The sequence below is a fragment of the Nannospalax galili genome, unplaced genomic scaffold (genome assembly GCF_000622305.1).
Source record: "Nannospalax galili isolate Female #2095 unplaced genomic scaffold, S.galili_v1.0 scaffold208, whole genome shotgun sequence".
NCBI classification, from domain to species: domain Eukaryota; kingdom Metazoa; phylum Chordata; class Mammalia; order Rodentia; family Spalacidae; genus Nannospalax; species Nannospalax galili.
This window is the reverse complement of record NW_008357998.1, coordinates 1,486,874-1,504,283: the sequence shown is the minus strand read 5'-3', so window position 1 is coordinate 1,504,283 and position 17,410 is coordinate 1,486,874. Positions and strand designations below refer to the sequence as shown.

At 42.7% G+C, this 17,410-nt stretch overlaps 1 protein-coding gene across 1 annotated transcript in view; it reads right to left on the bottom strand.

Moving 5' to 3' along the window:
- Window positions 1–3,149: 3,149 nt before the first annotated feature.
- The window catches only part of Art4 (ADP-ribosyltransferase 4 (Dombrock blood group)), a 21,615-nt gene continuing 7,354 nt past the window's right edge, over window positions 3,150–17,410 (bottom strand). The window contains exon 3 of the mRNA XM_029557661.1: window positions 3,150–4,877. Within this exon, the coding sequence (XP_029413521.1) occupies window positions 4,633–4,877 (245 nt within the window). The 3' untranslated portion in view covers window positions 3,150–4,632. The remainder of the gene's footprint in view (window positions 4,878–17,410) is intronic.

The following is a 17,410-nucleotide window of genomic DNA, read 5'->3' as shown; positions in this document are numbered from 1 at the left end:
TGTGACTCACCAAGATGAAAAACAGAAACTTTCTGTTTAGCACTAGTTAATGTTTGACAATATATTTTGATTCACCTGTGTTTTGCTTTTGTCTCTGGAATCAGAACTCTTAAAAAATGGTTAAACCACAAAACAATGGCTTATTGATGTAATCATGTAACTTTGTAATTTATAATCTGAGCTCTGCAGCTGCAAAATTACACTCAGACTTTCACCAAACTCCTATGTGTTTGTCTGTTTGTCATTAGCCGAATCCTTGTCCACTCTTTCAGGGACCCTGCTCCCATAGGACTGAACTGCTCCGGTCTGGGCTGGTCCGTCGCACCCCTTGCCACACCTCCCAGCACTGGGATTACTGCCTGGCTTTTATATGGATCCTGGGAATCTGAACTCAGGTCCTTATGCTTATATAGTGAGGACTTTACCTACTAAGCAATCCCTCCAGCCTATGACATTTTAATGTAGATTTAAAGTTAATCTAAATCAGTAACCCACTTCACAGATTTCATATTAAAATCCTTGGACTATAGGAAAAACTTGAGGGACTATGAACTGTGTCCAAATTCTTAACTAAACTCATAAATCTTCATAATTTCAGGAGACTTATTTCTGTCTTCAGAGATCTGGTCTATAAACAGCAGCAGGAGGGAGAAGTCAGCTATTTTAAAAAACCCACTTAGCTGGAGAGATGGCTCAGCGGTTAAGAACACTGACTGTTCTTGCAGAAGACCTGGGTTTGAATCCCAGCACCCACATAGCAGCTAACAACTGTGCATAACTCCAGTTCCAGGGGATCTGACAGCCTCTTCTGTGCTCCACAGCATTGCACAACACGGGTGCACTTACCTACATGCAGGGAATACACACATACACATAAAATAAAAAGAATAAATAAAAAAACTCATTTCCTAAAGAATCATAATCACATGTGTTTGTTCTCCAGTGTTGGAGCACAGCAGAATTGTATTAAGGTATGGGTTGCTGGGCTCGGGAGTCTGTAGACTGAGATCTGACTTTAGAATTCACACTTCTACGGTGTTTACGAGGGATGCTTACAAAACAATGCTGTTTGTGTTGGGAGCACTCTTTGAAGAGTTAGCAATTTAAACATGTTTTATTCAGAGACTTGATTTCTCATGGAGATGAAAGGCTTTAGGCTGACTTTGTGGCTCTAATTTGTGGCTTTTTTTTGATTAAAAATATTACATTTGTGTGTGTTGTATGTGTACATGGGTGCATGCATGCCATTGTGTAGATGTGTAGGTCAGAAGACAACTTTCAGGAGCCTGTTCTTTCCTTCCACCATGTGGGTTCTGAGAATCAAACTCAGGTCATCAGGCTGGCAGCAAGCTCCTTTACCCACTGAGCCATCACACTGGTCCCACACTTTGTGGCTTTAAGTATCATCTTCAACCTCATGACTCCTTTATTTTGACCGACTTATGTACTTCTTGACCTGGGCCTGTAAGTATGTTGACTATTCCTGCATCCTGCCTCTCCTTTCTACTCAGCTCTCTTTTCTATCTATGTAAAGGTCCCTGTCACCCAAATAAACCCCTCACCTCTAGTGGAAAACTCAACTACCCAGAGCCCAATGGCATCTCATTTTCCCCTCAATTGTACTTATTTGGGGCACATATTGCTGCCACATGTAATTTCTTACTGCTTTTTTTAAATTTCTTTTCCGCACTCCTGTCTCCCTCTAGATGCTCTATGGCCTGGTTTGGTGCTGATCCATTCAAAACCTCCCTGGTTCTTTCTCTTAGATCTTTCAATTGCATTCTCATGAACAGAAAACCCAATTTCCCCTTTCTTTTGTGACAAATGTTTATAGCTTCTTCTTAGGGATTATAAATTCATGAGCTACCTGGCCTACTACCAAATTATTTACAATTATTATCAGTGTGTATGTGCATGTGGTGGTGGTAGGGGCATGCACATGCCGTAGCATGCATGTGGAGGTCAGAGAGCATCTTTGGGGAATGGTTCTCCTTGTTTTTGAGGCAGGGTCTTTCCTGCTGCCTCGGCCATCATGAGCACTCTAGGCTAGCAACCCCGGAGCTTTGAGACCATTCTTCTGTATCTGCTTCCCATCTCACTGCAGAAATGCTGGGATTACAGATGCACAGCATGGCATCTGGCTTTTAACGTGCACTCTGGGGATCAAATTCAGTTTGTCAGGCTTGCGCATTGAGCGTCTTTAACTCACTGAGATATTTTGCCATCCCTATATTCAATTCCCCAAGATACATTGTACATCACATAGCTCCATAAATGCACCTATACGGCACAAGAAAGAAATGTACCAGATGCTGGGTGGCTTTTCCTGCCATGTCATTTTGCTGCAGATCCCCCAGGCTCACTGCAAAGCTGTCCCCAGGACTGTCCCCTAGAAGCCACTAAAGACTCTATGCAGTGAATGATGGGAATTATTTGTTTGTAGACTTTCCTGGTCCTGTTTGTCTGGGAATACCCATTTGGAGAATGGGGCAGGTGAACTGCTTTACACTTTGCTGCTTTTTGTTCAAATCTTCTCCAAGGGGCTGAGAACTTCACATACACATATGCTGCCGAGTCATCTCTCCAGACCCAGAGCTAAAATATTTTTGATAATGATTTGCAAATCAGTTTTTTCCATATTCTCTTCTACATACATCCTTCCCCCTTAACACATTCACTTAAGTTTTCTATAAAGACTTAAAATCAGGGATAGAGAGATGGCTCAGTGGTTAAGAACACTGATTGCTCTTGCAGAGGACCCGGGTTCAAATCCCAGCACCTACATGATGGCAGAGCTAAAATATTTTTGATAATGATTTGCAAATCAGTTTTTTCCATATTCTCTTCTACATACATCCTTCCCCCTTAACACATTCACTTAAGTTTTCTATAAAGACTTAAAATCAGGGATAGAGAGATGGCTCAGTGGTTAAGAACACTGATTGCTCTTGCAGAGGACCTGGGTTCAAATCCCAGCACCTACATGATGGCTAACAGTGTCTGTAACTCCAGTTTCAGGGGATCCGATGCCCTCTTCTGACCTCTGAGGGCATTGCATAACACGGGTGCACTTATATACCTGCAGGCAATACTCATACACATAAAATCGAAAGAAATAAAATAGTTTTTAAAAGACTTAAAAATTTCCATCTAGTCTATAAATGAAGAGTTTAAATTTTAATTTCTAATAATCTTTTAGGAACGTGATTGTAGGAGCTTGTTACAGGTCGTGACTGAGATTTCAACTACCATCATTAATTTTTATTTCTCAGGTTTCCATATAGCGTCTCATTTGACAATATACCAATTTGATCTTGGATGCTGATTTGAAAAAAAAATCTGATGAGAAATCACACCTTGATTATTAAGTCTCTACAGTTCAAAGCTTTTCAATTTATTGAAGGATTTGTCATTTGCTTTCCAACTCATTCTTCTTGGATTTGTTAGTTTAGGATCAATAAATTAGAAATAAGTGAAAGTTTGTATTCATCGGAACTCCTCCAGTTGCTTGTGATAGAAAACATAACCCCAATTATGTAGCAAAGACAGAGTTTATTGATTCATGCAGTGATCAAGCTTAATGTATGAAGCTTCAGGCATGGTTGGCTCTAGAGAGTCATTCTTCTTTCCAGAGCTCAGCTTCTCAGCACTGCCTTCATTGAGTTCCTGTCTCAGGGAGGCAGACGTGCCTCTCTCGGAGGTGAGATGTCTCAAGAGATGTCAGTGCATTCCAACTCTATTTTTATTCATCTCCACTCAGAAAAGAGGTCCCCACCCTGCTCCTAACACTAATTTTGCAAAGGTACCCTGGTTATATTTCATAGGCTATCATTGGATTCTATCTCACCATGGATCTCTCTGACTATAGAGAAGAAATAAGCTGACTGGTTCAGGCTTGCTCATAGGCAAGTGAACTGAGCCAGCCTTTGCATGAAATGATAGCTAGGCAGAGTGATTCCCCAAGGGTACTCAGGGTGTCCTGCCTGGTTAAGACCAAGGCTTAAAGGGGAGACCAAACAGGACTAGCAAAGGGGAAGCCACATACAGCGTTTATCCTGGCCTTCTTCAGGTTCAGGTTAACCAGCTGCAGGGAAGCAAGGCCTTGGTGAGGTTCCTGCCAGACGAGAGTAAAGAAGACAGTGTTGTAGAACACAAAGATCCTGCGTAGGACAGGAACTTTCAGCCTGTGGTCTGTCTCTGTATGCTGCTTTTTCTCCTGTAAGAGCTCTTTGTACATTAATGCCCTGCTGTGGTTTGAATGTGAAATGTTCCTCATAGGCTCATGGTTTGAGCACTCAGTCCTCTGCTGGTGGTGATATTTTCAAGGTTGTGGAATCTTCAGGAGGTGAAGCCTCGTTGGAGGAAGTGAATCATTGGAGGTAGGCCTTGGGATTTGATGACCTGGCATCACTTCCTGTCCTCACTTTGTTTCCTGACTGCATATGCAATGTGACCAGCTGCCTCATGCTCCTGCCTCCAGCCTTTCTTCGCCATGGATTGTCTTCCCAAACTGTCATCCCGCAGAAACCCTTCCTCTCGCATTGCCTCTTGTCTTGCTTTTTTGTGATGGCAGCAAGTAAGGTAACATACAAAAGCCCTAAGATGGGGATTCAAGGCCATCTCCTGCTTTATTTAGGGCTGACTGAATAAGCTTGTTTCTTTCCACCAGCTTCTGTCGCCCATGTCTTCTGTGGCATGAGGGAAACTTTGAATCTCAGCTTCTGCTGACAAAAAAAGCCAGCAAAAAATTTCAATAGTTTCTTTAAAAAGGAGCCATTGAATTCCATTGCATGTTGTGTTTGGAAGAATAACAACACTGACCAAAATGGACAGGAAAGCTATAAACATGGGAGAAGGGATGCACTTCTTGCTGGAAGCTGTAAAAAATAATAAAAGAGAAATTAGAATGTTCTAGGTAGCAGAGATTTAAAAAATATTTGTATTTTTAATGGGGCTAGAGAGATGGTTTAGCAAATAAGAGCACTGACTGCTCTTGCAGAGGACCTGGGTTGGATTCCCAGCACTCATGTAGCAGCTAACAATCATCCTCACATCTCTTTTTCAGTTACTGCATCTATTCCAGTTTCCTTAAAATTGTATATGACTAAGGGCTGGAGAGATGGCTCAGTGGTTAAAGCACTGGCTGCTCTTAAGGAGGACCTGGGTTCTGTTCCCAGCACCCACATGGTGGCTAACAACTGTCCATAACTCCAGTTTCAGGGGATCTGACACCTTTTTCTGACCTCCCATGACACAGGTACACTTACATACATGCAGGCAATATACTTATGCACATAAAAAATAAACATTTTTTAAAAATTATTTTTAGTTTTAAAATTATATTTGCTTTATTTGTGTGTATGTGCATGAGGGAGAGAAAGAGGTGCACACAGAGAGAGACAGAGAGATGATGTGATGTAGTCAGAGGACAACTGGCAGGAGTTGGTTCTCTCTTTCCACTCTGTGGGTCCCAGAGATTGAACTCAGGTGTCAGGCTTGGCAACAAGTGCCTTTACCTCCCTAAGCCATCTCAACAGCCATATTTTTATCTTTAATTATAGGTACATGTGTGTGTCTCTGTGTATAAGTTCACATGAGTGCAGGTTCTCATGGTGACCAGAAGAGGGTGTTGGAGCTCCTGGAACTGGAGTGTATTAGTACCTTTTTTGTTGCTGTGATAAAACGCTGTGACCAAGGGAACTTAGAAAAGAGTTTGAGTTTATGGTTCCAGAGGAATCAGAGTCCATCGTAGCAGGGAGAGAAGCATTCACATCTTCAAGCAGGGAGGAAGCAGAGAGGACTGGTGTTCCGACAAGGCTTACGAACTTTCTAAATGCCCCCCACCACCTGTGATGCACTTCCTCCAGCAAGGCCATACCTCCTAAAATTTCCCAAAACAGCATCACCAAGTGGGGGCAAAATGTCCAAATAGTTGGAGCCTGTGGGGGACATGCTCATTCAAACCACCACATGGAGCTACAGGTGGTTGTAAGCCTTCTGACATGGGTGCTGGTAACTGAACTGTACTCTGAAAGAACACAGAGCAGTAATCCCTCTTAATCCCTGAGATTAAAAAGCAAACAAACATGGATTATTTCTCCTTTGATATGCTGATTTACCTTAATAGATTCCTAGTGGAAACATTTGAAGTCAGCTACTTGAACCAACAACAACAACAACAACAACTATCTGTTGTGATTTAAATGTGAAATGTCTTCCATAGGCTCAAGTGTTTGAACGCTTGTTCCCCTGCTGGTAGTGCTGTTTTGCAAGGTATGGTGAAGTCTTGCTGGAAGAAGTGTGTCACTGGAGGCCAGCCTTGAAGTTCTATAGCTTGACCTCACTTCCTGTCTGCTCTCTGCATCCTGTGGACACAGTGTGAGAAGTTGCCTTGTGTTCCTACCTCAGCACCTTCCTCACTGTGACAAAATGTACCTCCTCAAACTGTAGGGTATTTTGTCATAGCAACAAGAGAAGTAACTAATACAGCACTCTCTTAGGTTTCTCCAACTCATAGAATTTAGGGTATTTATTTTACAGAGGAGAAAGGTGCAGAGAAAGGCACAGAAAGAGGTTGAGAAGCTTACTGTTACCCTGCCATCATCATCATCATCATCATCATCACTACTCTATCCCCCCCTCTCTCCACTTTAGTTGTCATCATCTTTATCACTATTATGAAAGCTGTGCTGGTTAGTTTTGTCAACTTGACACAAACCTGGGCACACCTGGGAAGAGGGAGCTACAACTGAGGAATTACCTCCATCAGATTGTCCTGTGGACCTGTCTGTGGGGCATTTTCTTTTCTTTTTCTTTATAATTTTGTATTTGTTTTTTATTTTATGCATGAGTGTTTTGTCTGCATGTATGTAAGTGCATACAATATAATATATAATATATAATACCCACAGAGGCCAGAAGAGGGGCAACAGGTACCCGGAACTAGAGTTGTTCCACTAGGTGGTTGTTAGCCACCATGTGCATGCTGGGAACCAAACCTGGGTCCTCAGGAAGACCAGACAGTACTCTTAACTGCTGAGTCATCTCTCAGCCCCTGTGCCGCATTTTCTTGATTGGTAATTGATGTCTGAGGGCCCAGCTCACTGTGGGCAGTGTCATCCCTAGGCAGGTGGGCCTGGGCTGCATCAGAAAGGGAGCTGAGCAAGCCAGGGGAAGCAAGCCAGGGAGCAGTGTTGCGCCATGGTCTCTGCTTCATTTCCTGCCTCCAGGGTCCTGTTTGGCTTCCCTGGATGATGGTTTGTACTGTAAGCCAAATAACCCCTTTCTTCCTCAAGTTGCTTTTGGTCATGGCATTTATCACAGTAACAGGTCAACGAAGTAGAACAAAAGCTAACGTGAAATGCTCATTCTGTGCTAGGACCTGTTTTGAGTCTGGAACATAAATAATCTCTTAAAAGAGTTTATGTGTGTTCATGCTTGTGTTTGTGCATTTGAGTGCACTTGTACATGCGTGCATGTGTGTGGATGCTTAAGGTCGAAGTTGGGTGTCTTTCCTCTACTACTCTATATTTTATTTTTATCTTTTTTCTTTTTGAGACAGGGTTTTACTCTGTAACCCTGACTGGCCTCAATCTCACAAGAGATCTGCCTGCCTCTGCTTCCTGAGTGCTGGGGTTGCAGGCGTGCACCGCCACACTCACTACTCTTATTTTTTGAGATAGTGTCTCTCACTCAACCTGGAGCTCATCAACTAACTAGACTGCCAGGCCATCCAGCTCCGAAGACCCACCTGTCTCTACTCCCTGTCCTCCATTCCCTTCCTCTCTCCCCGCTCCAGCTCTAGGTTTACAAATGTATGCCACCACATTCAATTTTTGTATGTGGGTGCTGGAGATCCAAGTTCAGAGCCATCTCCCCAGCCTCCTCTTGACATATATTAACTTATTCAGTCCTCACAACAAACCTATGAGGTATTGATTTTCATTGTCTTCATTTTTTAGTTGATACAATTGTAGCAGAGAGATGTGAATTAAACTGCCAGACATCACATACCTAATGCAGGCAGCATTCAAATGCAGGCCGTTTCAGTCAGGGGCTTTATTGCTTGCTCTTCAGGTGCAGGTCCTTTCTTCAGCTACTCACAGGACAGACTCTCCCACTCCCTCCCATCCTTGCTCAAGTCTACCTTCTCTATGATGTTGTTACTATCCACCCTATTTAATATTGTGACTCCTTCCCACAGCATGCCTTTGTCCCTGGTTCTGCTCAGTTTTCCCATCGTACCTATCACCCACTAACCTACTTTACCCTTCACTTATTTATTTGGTCATTTGCCTTGTCACACTGGAGTGGAGATTCCCTGAGGGCAGGCATACTTACCTAGCCTATTCCCTAGTACCTAGCACACAGGAAATGCTCAGTGAAGATTTATTGAATACATTATAGTTATTTGTTAGGATGATGCTATATTAGATCCGAAGGTGGACATACTATCCTATAATCATATCCATTCTTCAAAACTCAGTTCCTGGAGCTGGAGAGATGGCCAGTGGTTAAGATCACTGACTGATTTTGCAGAGGACCTGGGTCCAGTCCCCAGCACCCACATAGTGGCTAACCACTGTTCCTAGCTCTAGTTCTAGGAGACCCAACGCCCTCTTCTCACCTCATCTGGCATTGCACCACACAGGTGCATTTATACACTTGCAAGCAAGACACTCAAAAACGTACAAAACAACTTAGCTCTTCAGTCCTCGTCATAATAATTAGGACATTAACATTTCTTTTTTTTTAACTTTTTTTAAATTTAATTTTAAAAATTTTATTTTATGTGTATGCATGTGTTGCCTCCATGTCGGTAAGTGCACCCATGTCGTGCAATGCCTGTGGAGGTCAGAAGAGGCTGTCGGATCCCCTGGGACTGGAGTTACAGACAGTTGTTAGCTGCCATGTGGGTGCTGGGATTCGAACCTGGATCTTCTGCAAGAACAGTCAATGTTCTTAACTGCTGAGCCATCTCTCCAGCCCCGACATTAGCGTTTCTTTTAAAATGATTTTATTTTTATTTATGTGTGCCTGTTTATCTGTAAGTGCACCTGAGTTGTGCACTGCCCATAGAGGCCAGAAGAGGGTGTTGGATCCCCTGGAGCTTGACTTACAGATGGTTGTTAGCCCCCATGTGGGTACTAGGAACTGAACTCGGGTCCTCTGGAAGAGCAGCCATTTCTCTTAGCCACCGAGCCGTCTCTCAAGCCCCACATTAACTGTTTTTATGTCATCCTCTCACGTTAACTTTTCCTTCCTAACTATCTTAATGCTCTTTTCTCTGGCCCTCTAAAGGCCATTATCATTTCTGCCTCACATTATTTTTATTTGTACATGGGTAACATATTTAGTAGAGTGAATGAAAAACATCTGTGAAATTAAATGTAATCTAAAAAGTCTTTCATTTGAGGACATGTCACATTGTTTTTAACCTTCATGTTTTTCTTTAGTTTTTTTTTTTACTCTATTTAAATATTTTGTTTTCTTTATCCTCTTTTTTTCAAATACAGTGTTATATATATTTTTCAAATAAGCAGTTATGAGAGAAGTTGAAAATTTCATAAACATTAATGTTTGATAATGTCAGGGGTTAAAATTCAAAACACTAACAATTACACTGCATGTAAAAAACTTACACCAGGGCTAGAGACATGACTCAGTGGTTAAAAGCACTGACTGCTCTTCCAGAGGACCTGGGTTTGGTTCCCAGCACCCACAGGGCAGCTAACAACTGTCTGTAATGCCAATTCCAGGGGATCTGGTGCCATCTTCTGGCTTCCACAGACATTGTACCCACATGGTGCACTTACATGCAGGCAAAGCACTCATTTAAAAATTTAAAAAGCTACCTCATCATATTGTGCATGAATACATCTGTGTTTTCATGTATATGTAATACAAACAGCCATAGTCCATATGCTTGGAAGAAATAGTAGTTTCTTAGTAGCATTTGGAGAAGGACAAATAATTCCCCTGAAATCAATTTATTGAGACCACTATACTGGAATTATTGTTAGAAAACACAAGGAAGGTCTTACACATGTCAGTTTATTTATTTATTTACTCATTCATTCATTTATTTTTTGGTCTTTTTGAGACAGGGTCTCCCTGTAGCCCTAGCTGGCCTGGAACTCACTATGTAGATGAGACTGGCCTCAAACTCATAGAGATCCACCTGCCTCTGCCTCCCAAGTGGTGGGATTAAAGGCATGAGCCATCATGCCCAGCCATACACATGTCAATTTAAATTGTATGAATAATTTCATACAAACTGACTTCTCTGAAGTTTAGTGTTTTCTCTATAAGTGGAGTCAACAGCCCAACCTGCAGGGTGGTGGTGAGAAGTATTTTATAAACTGTCACCTCACAGCTCATTTTATTGGTATATAATTTGGGTTACAGTATAGAGTATAGAGAAATACATAGTTACTACAATGGTTATTTCATGAAGTCTGAATCCAAATTATATCCAACTGGTTCAGAATTAAATATTCAAACTCTTGAATAAAAACAGAGGACAAAATTGACATGTAGTATACCTAGGTAATTTAGTGCTTGTGCCAAATGCTATCTATAGCTTCTGTCAAACTCTGAGCTCTAGAGTGGCGACTGCTAATCTTGGGATATTCCCTAGTCAAAGTGGGCCCTCACAAAACAGCAGGCATTCCTTTCTCAGTGTTTCTGTTCTTGCTGCTCATCTCACTGACATGCACATGTGTGCCATTAACAAGATCCTCTTCCATGTGCAAAGGACTGTCCCAGTTTCTCAGGTGTGTTTGAGCGGGTGATGGGCACCTAACCCCTGCCCCATCATTTCCACAAGCAAGCGGTGTTTTCATTTATAAATGGAGTAACAGCTTCAGATGTTCAGGCACCTTCACAAGGCTGCATAGCTCCTGATGTACTTCTGATTCTGTGCTGGACAGCTTTAGTGTCAACTTGACACACCTGGGTTGAGGGAGCCTCAATTGGGGAATTGCCTTCATTGGACTGGCCTGTGGCCATGTCTGTGGGGCATCTTCTTGATGAGTGATGTGGGAGGGCCCAGCCCACTGTGGGTGGTGCCACCCCTAGGCAGGTAGCCTGTCTTGCATAAGAAAGTAGGCCGAATTGGTACCATGGCCCATTACAAGCAGCTGCACTTATATATTCTTTTATTTATTCACTGAGACAGATACCCTGCTTCAAAGACAGGTGATGCCACAGACAAAAGAAAGGATTTTTAGACAACTGAAGTCCAGATAAAAAGCAATGAGAAAGAAGTATAACAGTGACCAAAACCTTTGAGTTCTGTTTGTCAGACACCCTTCTGAGAGCCACATGCAATTTTCTTCTCACCAGAATCTTATAGAATATTTCTATTTTATTTTATTTTTATGTGTGTGGGTGTATTTCCTGCATGTATGTAAAGTGCACCCATGCCATGTAGTGGCAGTGGTGGTCAGAAGAGAGTGTCAGATTCCCCTAGAACTAGAGTTACGGATGGTTGTTAGCTGTCATGTGGGTGCTGGGAATTGAACCTGGGTCCTCTGCAAGAGCAGTCAGTGCTCTTAACTGCTGAGCCCTCTCTCCAGCTAGTAGGGTAAGGTTTTAAAGAGCTTCCTTTTTGCATGTAAAGAAACCGAGGCAGTGCGATGACACCACTGTTCTGTGTTTTCATTGCTGGCTACTGGAAAAGCTACATGTAAACTAGGCTACTACAAACAATTGGCTGTTTTTCTAGAAGCATGTTGAGAATGTTGATGTGAAATGTTTTAACATAAATCCTTCTTTGTAAATCCAGTGATAAAGAATGGAGTGCGTATGTGTGTGTGTGTGGGTTTGGGTACAGTTCAGTTTGCTGACAGAAGCAAAATTTAAGGGAGAAAACCTAATCAAACATTCTGTGGGCATATTTTGAGTCTTCTAATAAGCATGTGAATATGTTACTATGGTAACAAGTATAGGTCACCTGAGGGGTCATAGAAGAATTAGAGGGAAAATGTGGTAGTTTAGAATGACTTAAGTTTTCTTTTTCAAATTTTTCTCTTGAATCTGTTTTGCTACCAACTTGACCAACTGATTCTTTTGAACAGGACAGATCCTTGGAAATTTTGAACTTGCAAGTCTACAAGACTAATTCTGGCACAAATTGGAGGACTAGGCAAACTATAGGTTTTTTTGTTTTGTTTTGTTTTGTTTTTCTTTTCCAGGTCTTTTTGAGACAGGGTTTCCCTGTAGCTCCAACTGGCCTGGAACTCACTATGTAGACCAGGCTGGCCTTGAACTCAGAGAAATCCTCTAGCTTCTACCTCCCAGGTACTGGGATCAAAGGCGTGACTCACCACACCTGGTTCTCAAACTATGTTTTTAATATATGTTTAATATATATTTGTTTAATGTATGTTTAATATATGTTTCCTCATTGACTGGTTAGTTTTGAAAGTCTGCATGTTGTGTTTGTTGTTGGTTGGCTTTCTTGTTGTTGTGGTTTTATTTCTTGAGATAGGCCCAGGCAGGCATCAAACTCCTAAATAGCTGAGAATGACCTTGAACTCCAGATCCTCTGCCTCTGCTTCCCAAGCACTGGGATAACAGGCATGTGCCGCATGTCTGGCTCCATGTTGACTTTTTTTTTTTTTTTGGTCTTTTTGAGACAGGGTCTCCCTGTAGTCCCAGCTGTCCTGGAACTCACTCTGTAGACTAGGCTGGCCTCGAACTCACAGAGAATCTGCCTGCCTCTGCCTCCCGAGTGCTGGGATTAAAGGCATGTGCCACCACACCCGGCCATGTTGACTTTTAAAGGTTATGATGTTTGTATTAAGGGGGAAGAGGTAAGGAAACATAAACTGCCAGGTTCATAGGGACTTCGGGGGATATACAATAGTGTATGCCTTTTGCTAGTGGGAAAAAAAATGAAAAAAAAAAAAACCAGAAAGAATGAAGGACAATCTCAGGAGATTTTAGTTTCCTGAGGATGTAGGTATCAGTGTTTCAGAACCCATCTGTGAACTCCCTGGACTGAGGTTCATGAGAGAAGCTGAAGGAAGCAGCTCTCCAGAAAAATCAGATCTGGGACGTATTCACTGACCTTACCCCTTCTCAGTGAAGGAGGTGGGATGAGAAAGCTTCAGCACCAAGCTGGATATAGAGTCACATTTGTAACCATGGCACTTAGAAGGTGGAGGAGGAGCCTTGGAACTTACATAGCAAGTTCAAGACCAGCCTGGGCTACATGAGACCTAGTATAACGAATAAAATAAAATAATAAAGCAAGAGACATCTACTCCCTTGGTTCATGTATGGATCAGTGTAACACTGTTCTAGAAAGCTGGGGTAATTAGAATGTTACTTATCAATGAACATAAATGAGTCAAGGAAAATTTCTTAAGTCATTAAAAGTGTCCCTTAGTATACTGGTTAAAGAAATGAAAAGAGGGGCTGGAGAGATGGCTCAGCAGTTAAGAGCACTGACTGCTTGTGCAGAGGACCCGGGTTCGATTCCCAGCACCCACATGGTGCTACAAACCATCCTTAACTCCAGTTCCAGGGGAATCTGAAGCCCTCTTCTGACCTCCACGGCATTGCATGACACGGGTGCACTCACATACGTGTAGGCAATACACTCATACACATGAAATAATAAAATATTAAAAAAAGAAATGAAAAGAATATCCTATAGTAACTGAAAACATTCTGAAGTCAACCAAGCTTTTTTCATCATTCAAGATAAGTAGGTGTTAATTATGTCTAATCTAAGATTATATAGTCATTTTATCTTCAACTAAAGTGACTGCTAAGAGCCAGACTGTGGCGGATGAGGCTTCGGAGGTGACACAGAACCACAGGCCAGGCCAGTCTTCTCTCTACCTCTGTCAGAGTTCAGGCTCAAAGGAAGAAAGATGCCCCACCATGGTGGCTGCTTATTTCCCTCCTTTCTGTGGTTCCATAGCTGGGGCGGCTGGGAACATGCCAGCAAGTAATGCCAACTCACGGCTGACCAGGCAGTGCCTCTGACATGCCTTTTCCCTCTTCAGTTTATAACGAAAACACCACCTGGAATGCAGTGGGGCTTTTATTCTGCCATTTACAAGCTCACTTCCTGAGGCTGCACAAGGTTTTAATTGATGAGCTTCTGGAAAAATTTGGTTATACATTCAAGGTATCACACCGCAGACCACTCACACTGTGACGATGGCTCCCCTTTTGATGAGGGGTTGAACCTCTGATCATACCTTTCTTCTCTAGGTCTTCAAATACCAGAACTCTCTCTGGTCTATTGAGTTATATGATCACCTGAGACCCAGAGGACTGGGAGTCATGAAAGAATGCTTCATTCCTCTGTGGTTATTTACCCCTCATTCACCACAAATAGACTGAGCACCTCTCTGTGCCAGGGGACTAAAGTTAAGAGGTTATACGGATTTACCGTTTATTTGCTAAGGAATGCATGAGTACTTTTGCAGTTCATTTAATTTTCACAAAAGCCTTATGAGGTTCTATTATGATCACATTATATATGAGAGGAACTTAAAGAGTTTAAGCAACCTGACCAAGAATAAGTAGCTTATAAGTGGTCCAGACTAGATATCAATCTAAACAGGATGGATCTGGGGCCAAACTGCCTGGGTTCTTCACCTACTTCTTTAATATCAGTAGTCGAGGTCCTGGCCACAGAGAGCTTACAGAGCAATACAAGGTCATCAAACTTTATAAGTATGGTTTATTGATTTCATCAATAGTCACTTAAGACCAACCAAACATTCAAAATCTGGTAATACCACAGCTATCTTAGCTAAGCCTTAACTCAAGGCTGAGTTAGAGCTGTGTTTGTACTAGTTACTACAGATTAGAAGTTTGTTGGTATGTTGGGGGGATATGGCCCCCAAATCTTCCCTTCTGTTTCCTTCCTCCACCCCCTCCCCCAGCAAATGCTCTTCTCACTGAACTATATCCTGAGCCTTGTTCTGGAATATGTTTTCTTGAAGTTGGCAGAGTGGCAATATATACCCCTTTAGCCCCCCATTTGTGTTTTAGGTTGGTTTTATTATTATTATTAAAAAAATTATTATTTTTATTTCATGCGTATGAATGTATTGCCTGCATGTGCACCTGTGTTGTGCAATGCCAAGGGAAGTCAGAAGAGGGAATCGGATCCCCTGGAACTGGAGTTACGAATGGTTGTTAGCTACCATGTGGATGTTGGGAACTGAACCCAGGTGCTCTGCAAGAGCAGCCAGTGCTCTTAACTGCTGAGCCATCTCTCCAGCCCTATTATTATTATTGTTGTTATTATTATTATTATTATTATTATTATTTCATGGTCTCATGTGTTCCAGGCTTGTCTTTAACTCCTTTTATAGTCAAGGATGCCCTTGAATTTCTGATCCTCATGCCTCTACTCCTAAGTGTTAAGATTACAGGTATGTGCTACCATGCCTGGTTTATGCACTGCTAGGGAATGAACATACGGCCTCACACATGGAAGGCAGGCACTGTACCAACTGAGCATCCTTAACCCTTCCAGTCTTCGTTGATATCAGTGTTGTATGACTTTTCATTGAACATATTTTATGTTATTCATGACCTTAGTAGAAAAATTATATGCCCTAAATTCATGAAGAGATGCCCCGGCAGGTGCATAGCTTGGCTCTGCACGTTCTCACTTGTTAAGCTCTCGCTGTTTAGTTCATATCCTACTGCAGTAGTTCATCCTCTGTAAACACTGCTGCCTTGGATCTGTGGGCAGATATTCATGTGATTTGTACACCGCCTGCTGCCAAGGAGAGGAGGGAAGAGACAAACATATTGATAGGTCACCTCTCCCTGGTCTGTAAGTACAGAAAGGTCAAATCGAGTAGGCGATAGACCTCAGTGTGGATGTCGGTTTGAAGAAGCCCCCGAAACACCATGACCTTGAGATGCTGAGAAGCACTGAAATGAGTTACAAATGGTAGCGGTGGTGGAGCAGTGTGATTAGAGATAGTTCAGAGGTAGACTCTGTGGCTGGTGGCGCCTCACTCTGAATGCCCGTGCAACCATATCTGAGAGGGACTCCCTTCCTCCTCCTTAGTCTGATAGCACAGAAGGTTCCTAAAGAGCTGCCCCCTGGCAGAACAACTGCATGGCACCATAAAAGGGTGAAATGGAACCTGTAACTTTCTAAAGAAAGAGTTTGACATCTTTCTTTTTCTATTGTAATGGCTCAAATTCCTCCTACTTCAGGTTCTTTTCCACAATACCCTTAGAGCTATTTCTAAAGCATTGATCAATGGAAGGCCTACTTTAAAAAAACTTTATATTTTATGTGCATGACCATTTTGCCTGCATGTGTGTAACTGCACTATGTCATGAAATGCCCATGGAGGCCAGAAGAGGGTGTTGGATCCCGCTGGAATTGGAGTTGAGGATTCTTGTTAGCCTTTGTTAGCCATCATGTGGGTGCTGGAAACTGAACCCAGGTTCTCTTTTTATTTATTATTTATTTATTTATTGGTCTTTTTGAGACAGGGTCTCCCTGAAGCCCCAGATGGCCTGGAACGCACAGAACCCAGGTTCTCATGAAAGAGCAGCCCCTGTTTTGAACCACTGAGCCATCTCTCCAGCCCCAGCCTACTTCTTTTTTGCTCTTTTCCTCCTCTTCCTCCTCTTTTTCTTCTGTTTTTGAGATAGGGTCTCACGTATTCTGGGTTTGCTTTGAACTTGCTATGTGGCAGAGAGAGGATGACTCCTCTCTGCACCATTATACCTGGTTTGGTGTATGTGCTGGGATCAAACCCCAAGCTTTGTGCATACCAGGCAACACTTCCAACTGAGCTACACCCCCAGCCCTTGATGCTCCACGTCTTAAAGACTTCTAATGCCCTCTTACCACCTACAGTCTAAAGTTAGTTCTCCATGTGGGTTTGAGGGCCTCAGACAATCAGGCCTTGCCAGGTCTCTCCTGCTTGGGTAAATCCCCTACTCTTTCTGTAGTAACAACCCTCCCTCCCGTTGTTCTTTAAGGAGAGTAGCACTCCGCTCACTAATCCTTAACAGGCTCCTGCCACTTGGCTCACTAGGATTAACAGACTTCCTTGTTAATGTAGAGGCTTGAGGAGGGGGCAGTGCGCTCCCTGGATGCTGGGAAGAAGAGCAGACAGCTGTCCCTGGGAGGCCAGTGCAGGTGTAGCCCCCCGCCCTCCTTTTATGTTTCTACGTTCATCAAAGGAGGTCTGTTACTGGGCCAGTCTCCACGGCCTTGGGGGGTCGTGTTTGCTCTCTCACCGTTAGGATGGGAAAATTCCTATGTGTTTTGCAGTGCTTCAGCACTTATCATATGTAAACTGCGTGAACTTCAAACACTGAGCTTCCAAGAAAAACTCTCAGGAGGGCGGTGAAATTGCTCCTGAGCAGCATAGCCAGAGGACTCCTGGTCTAATCTCAG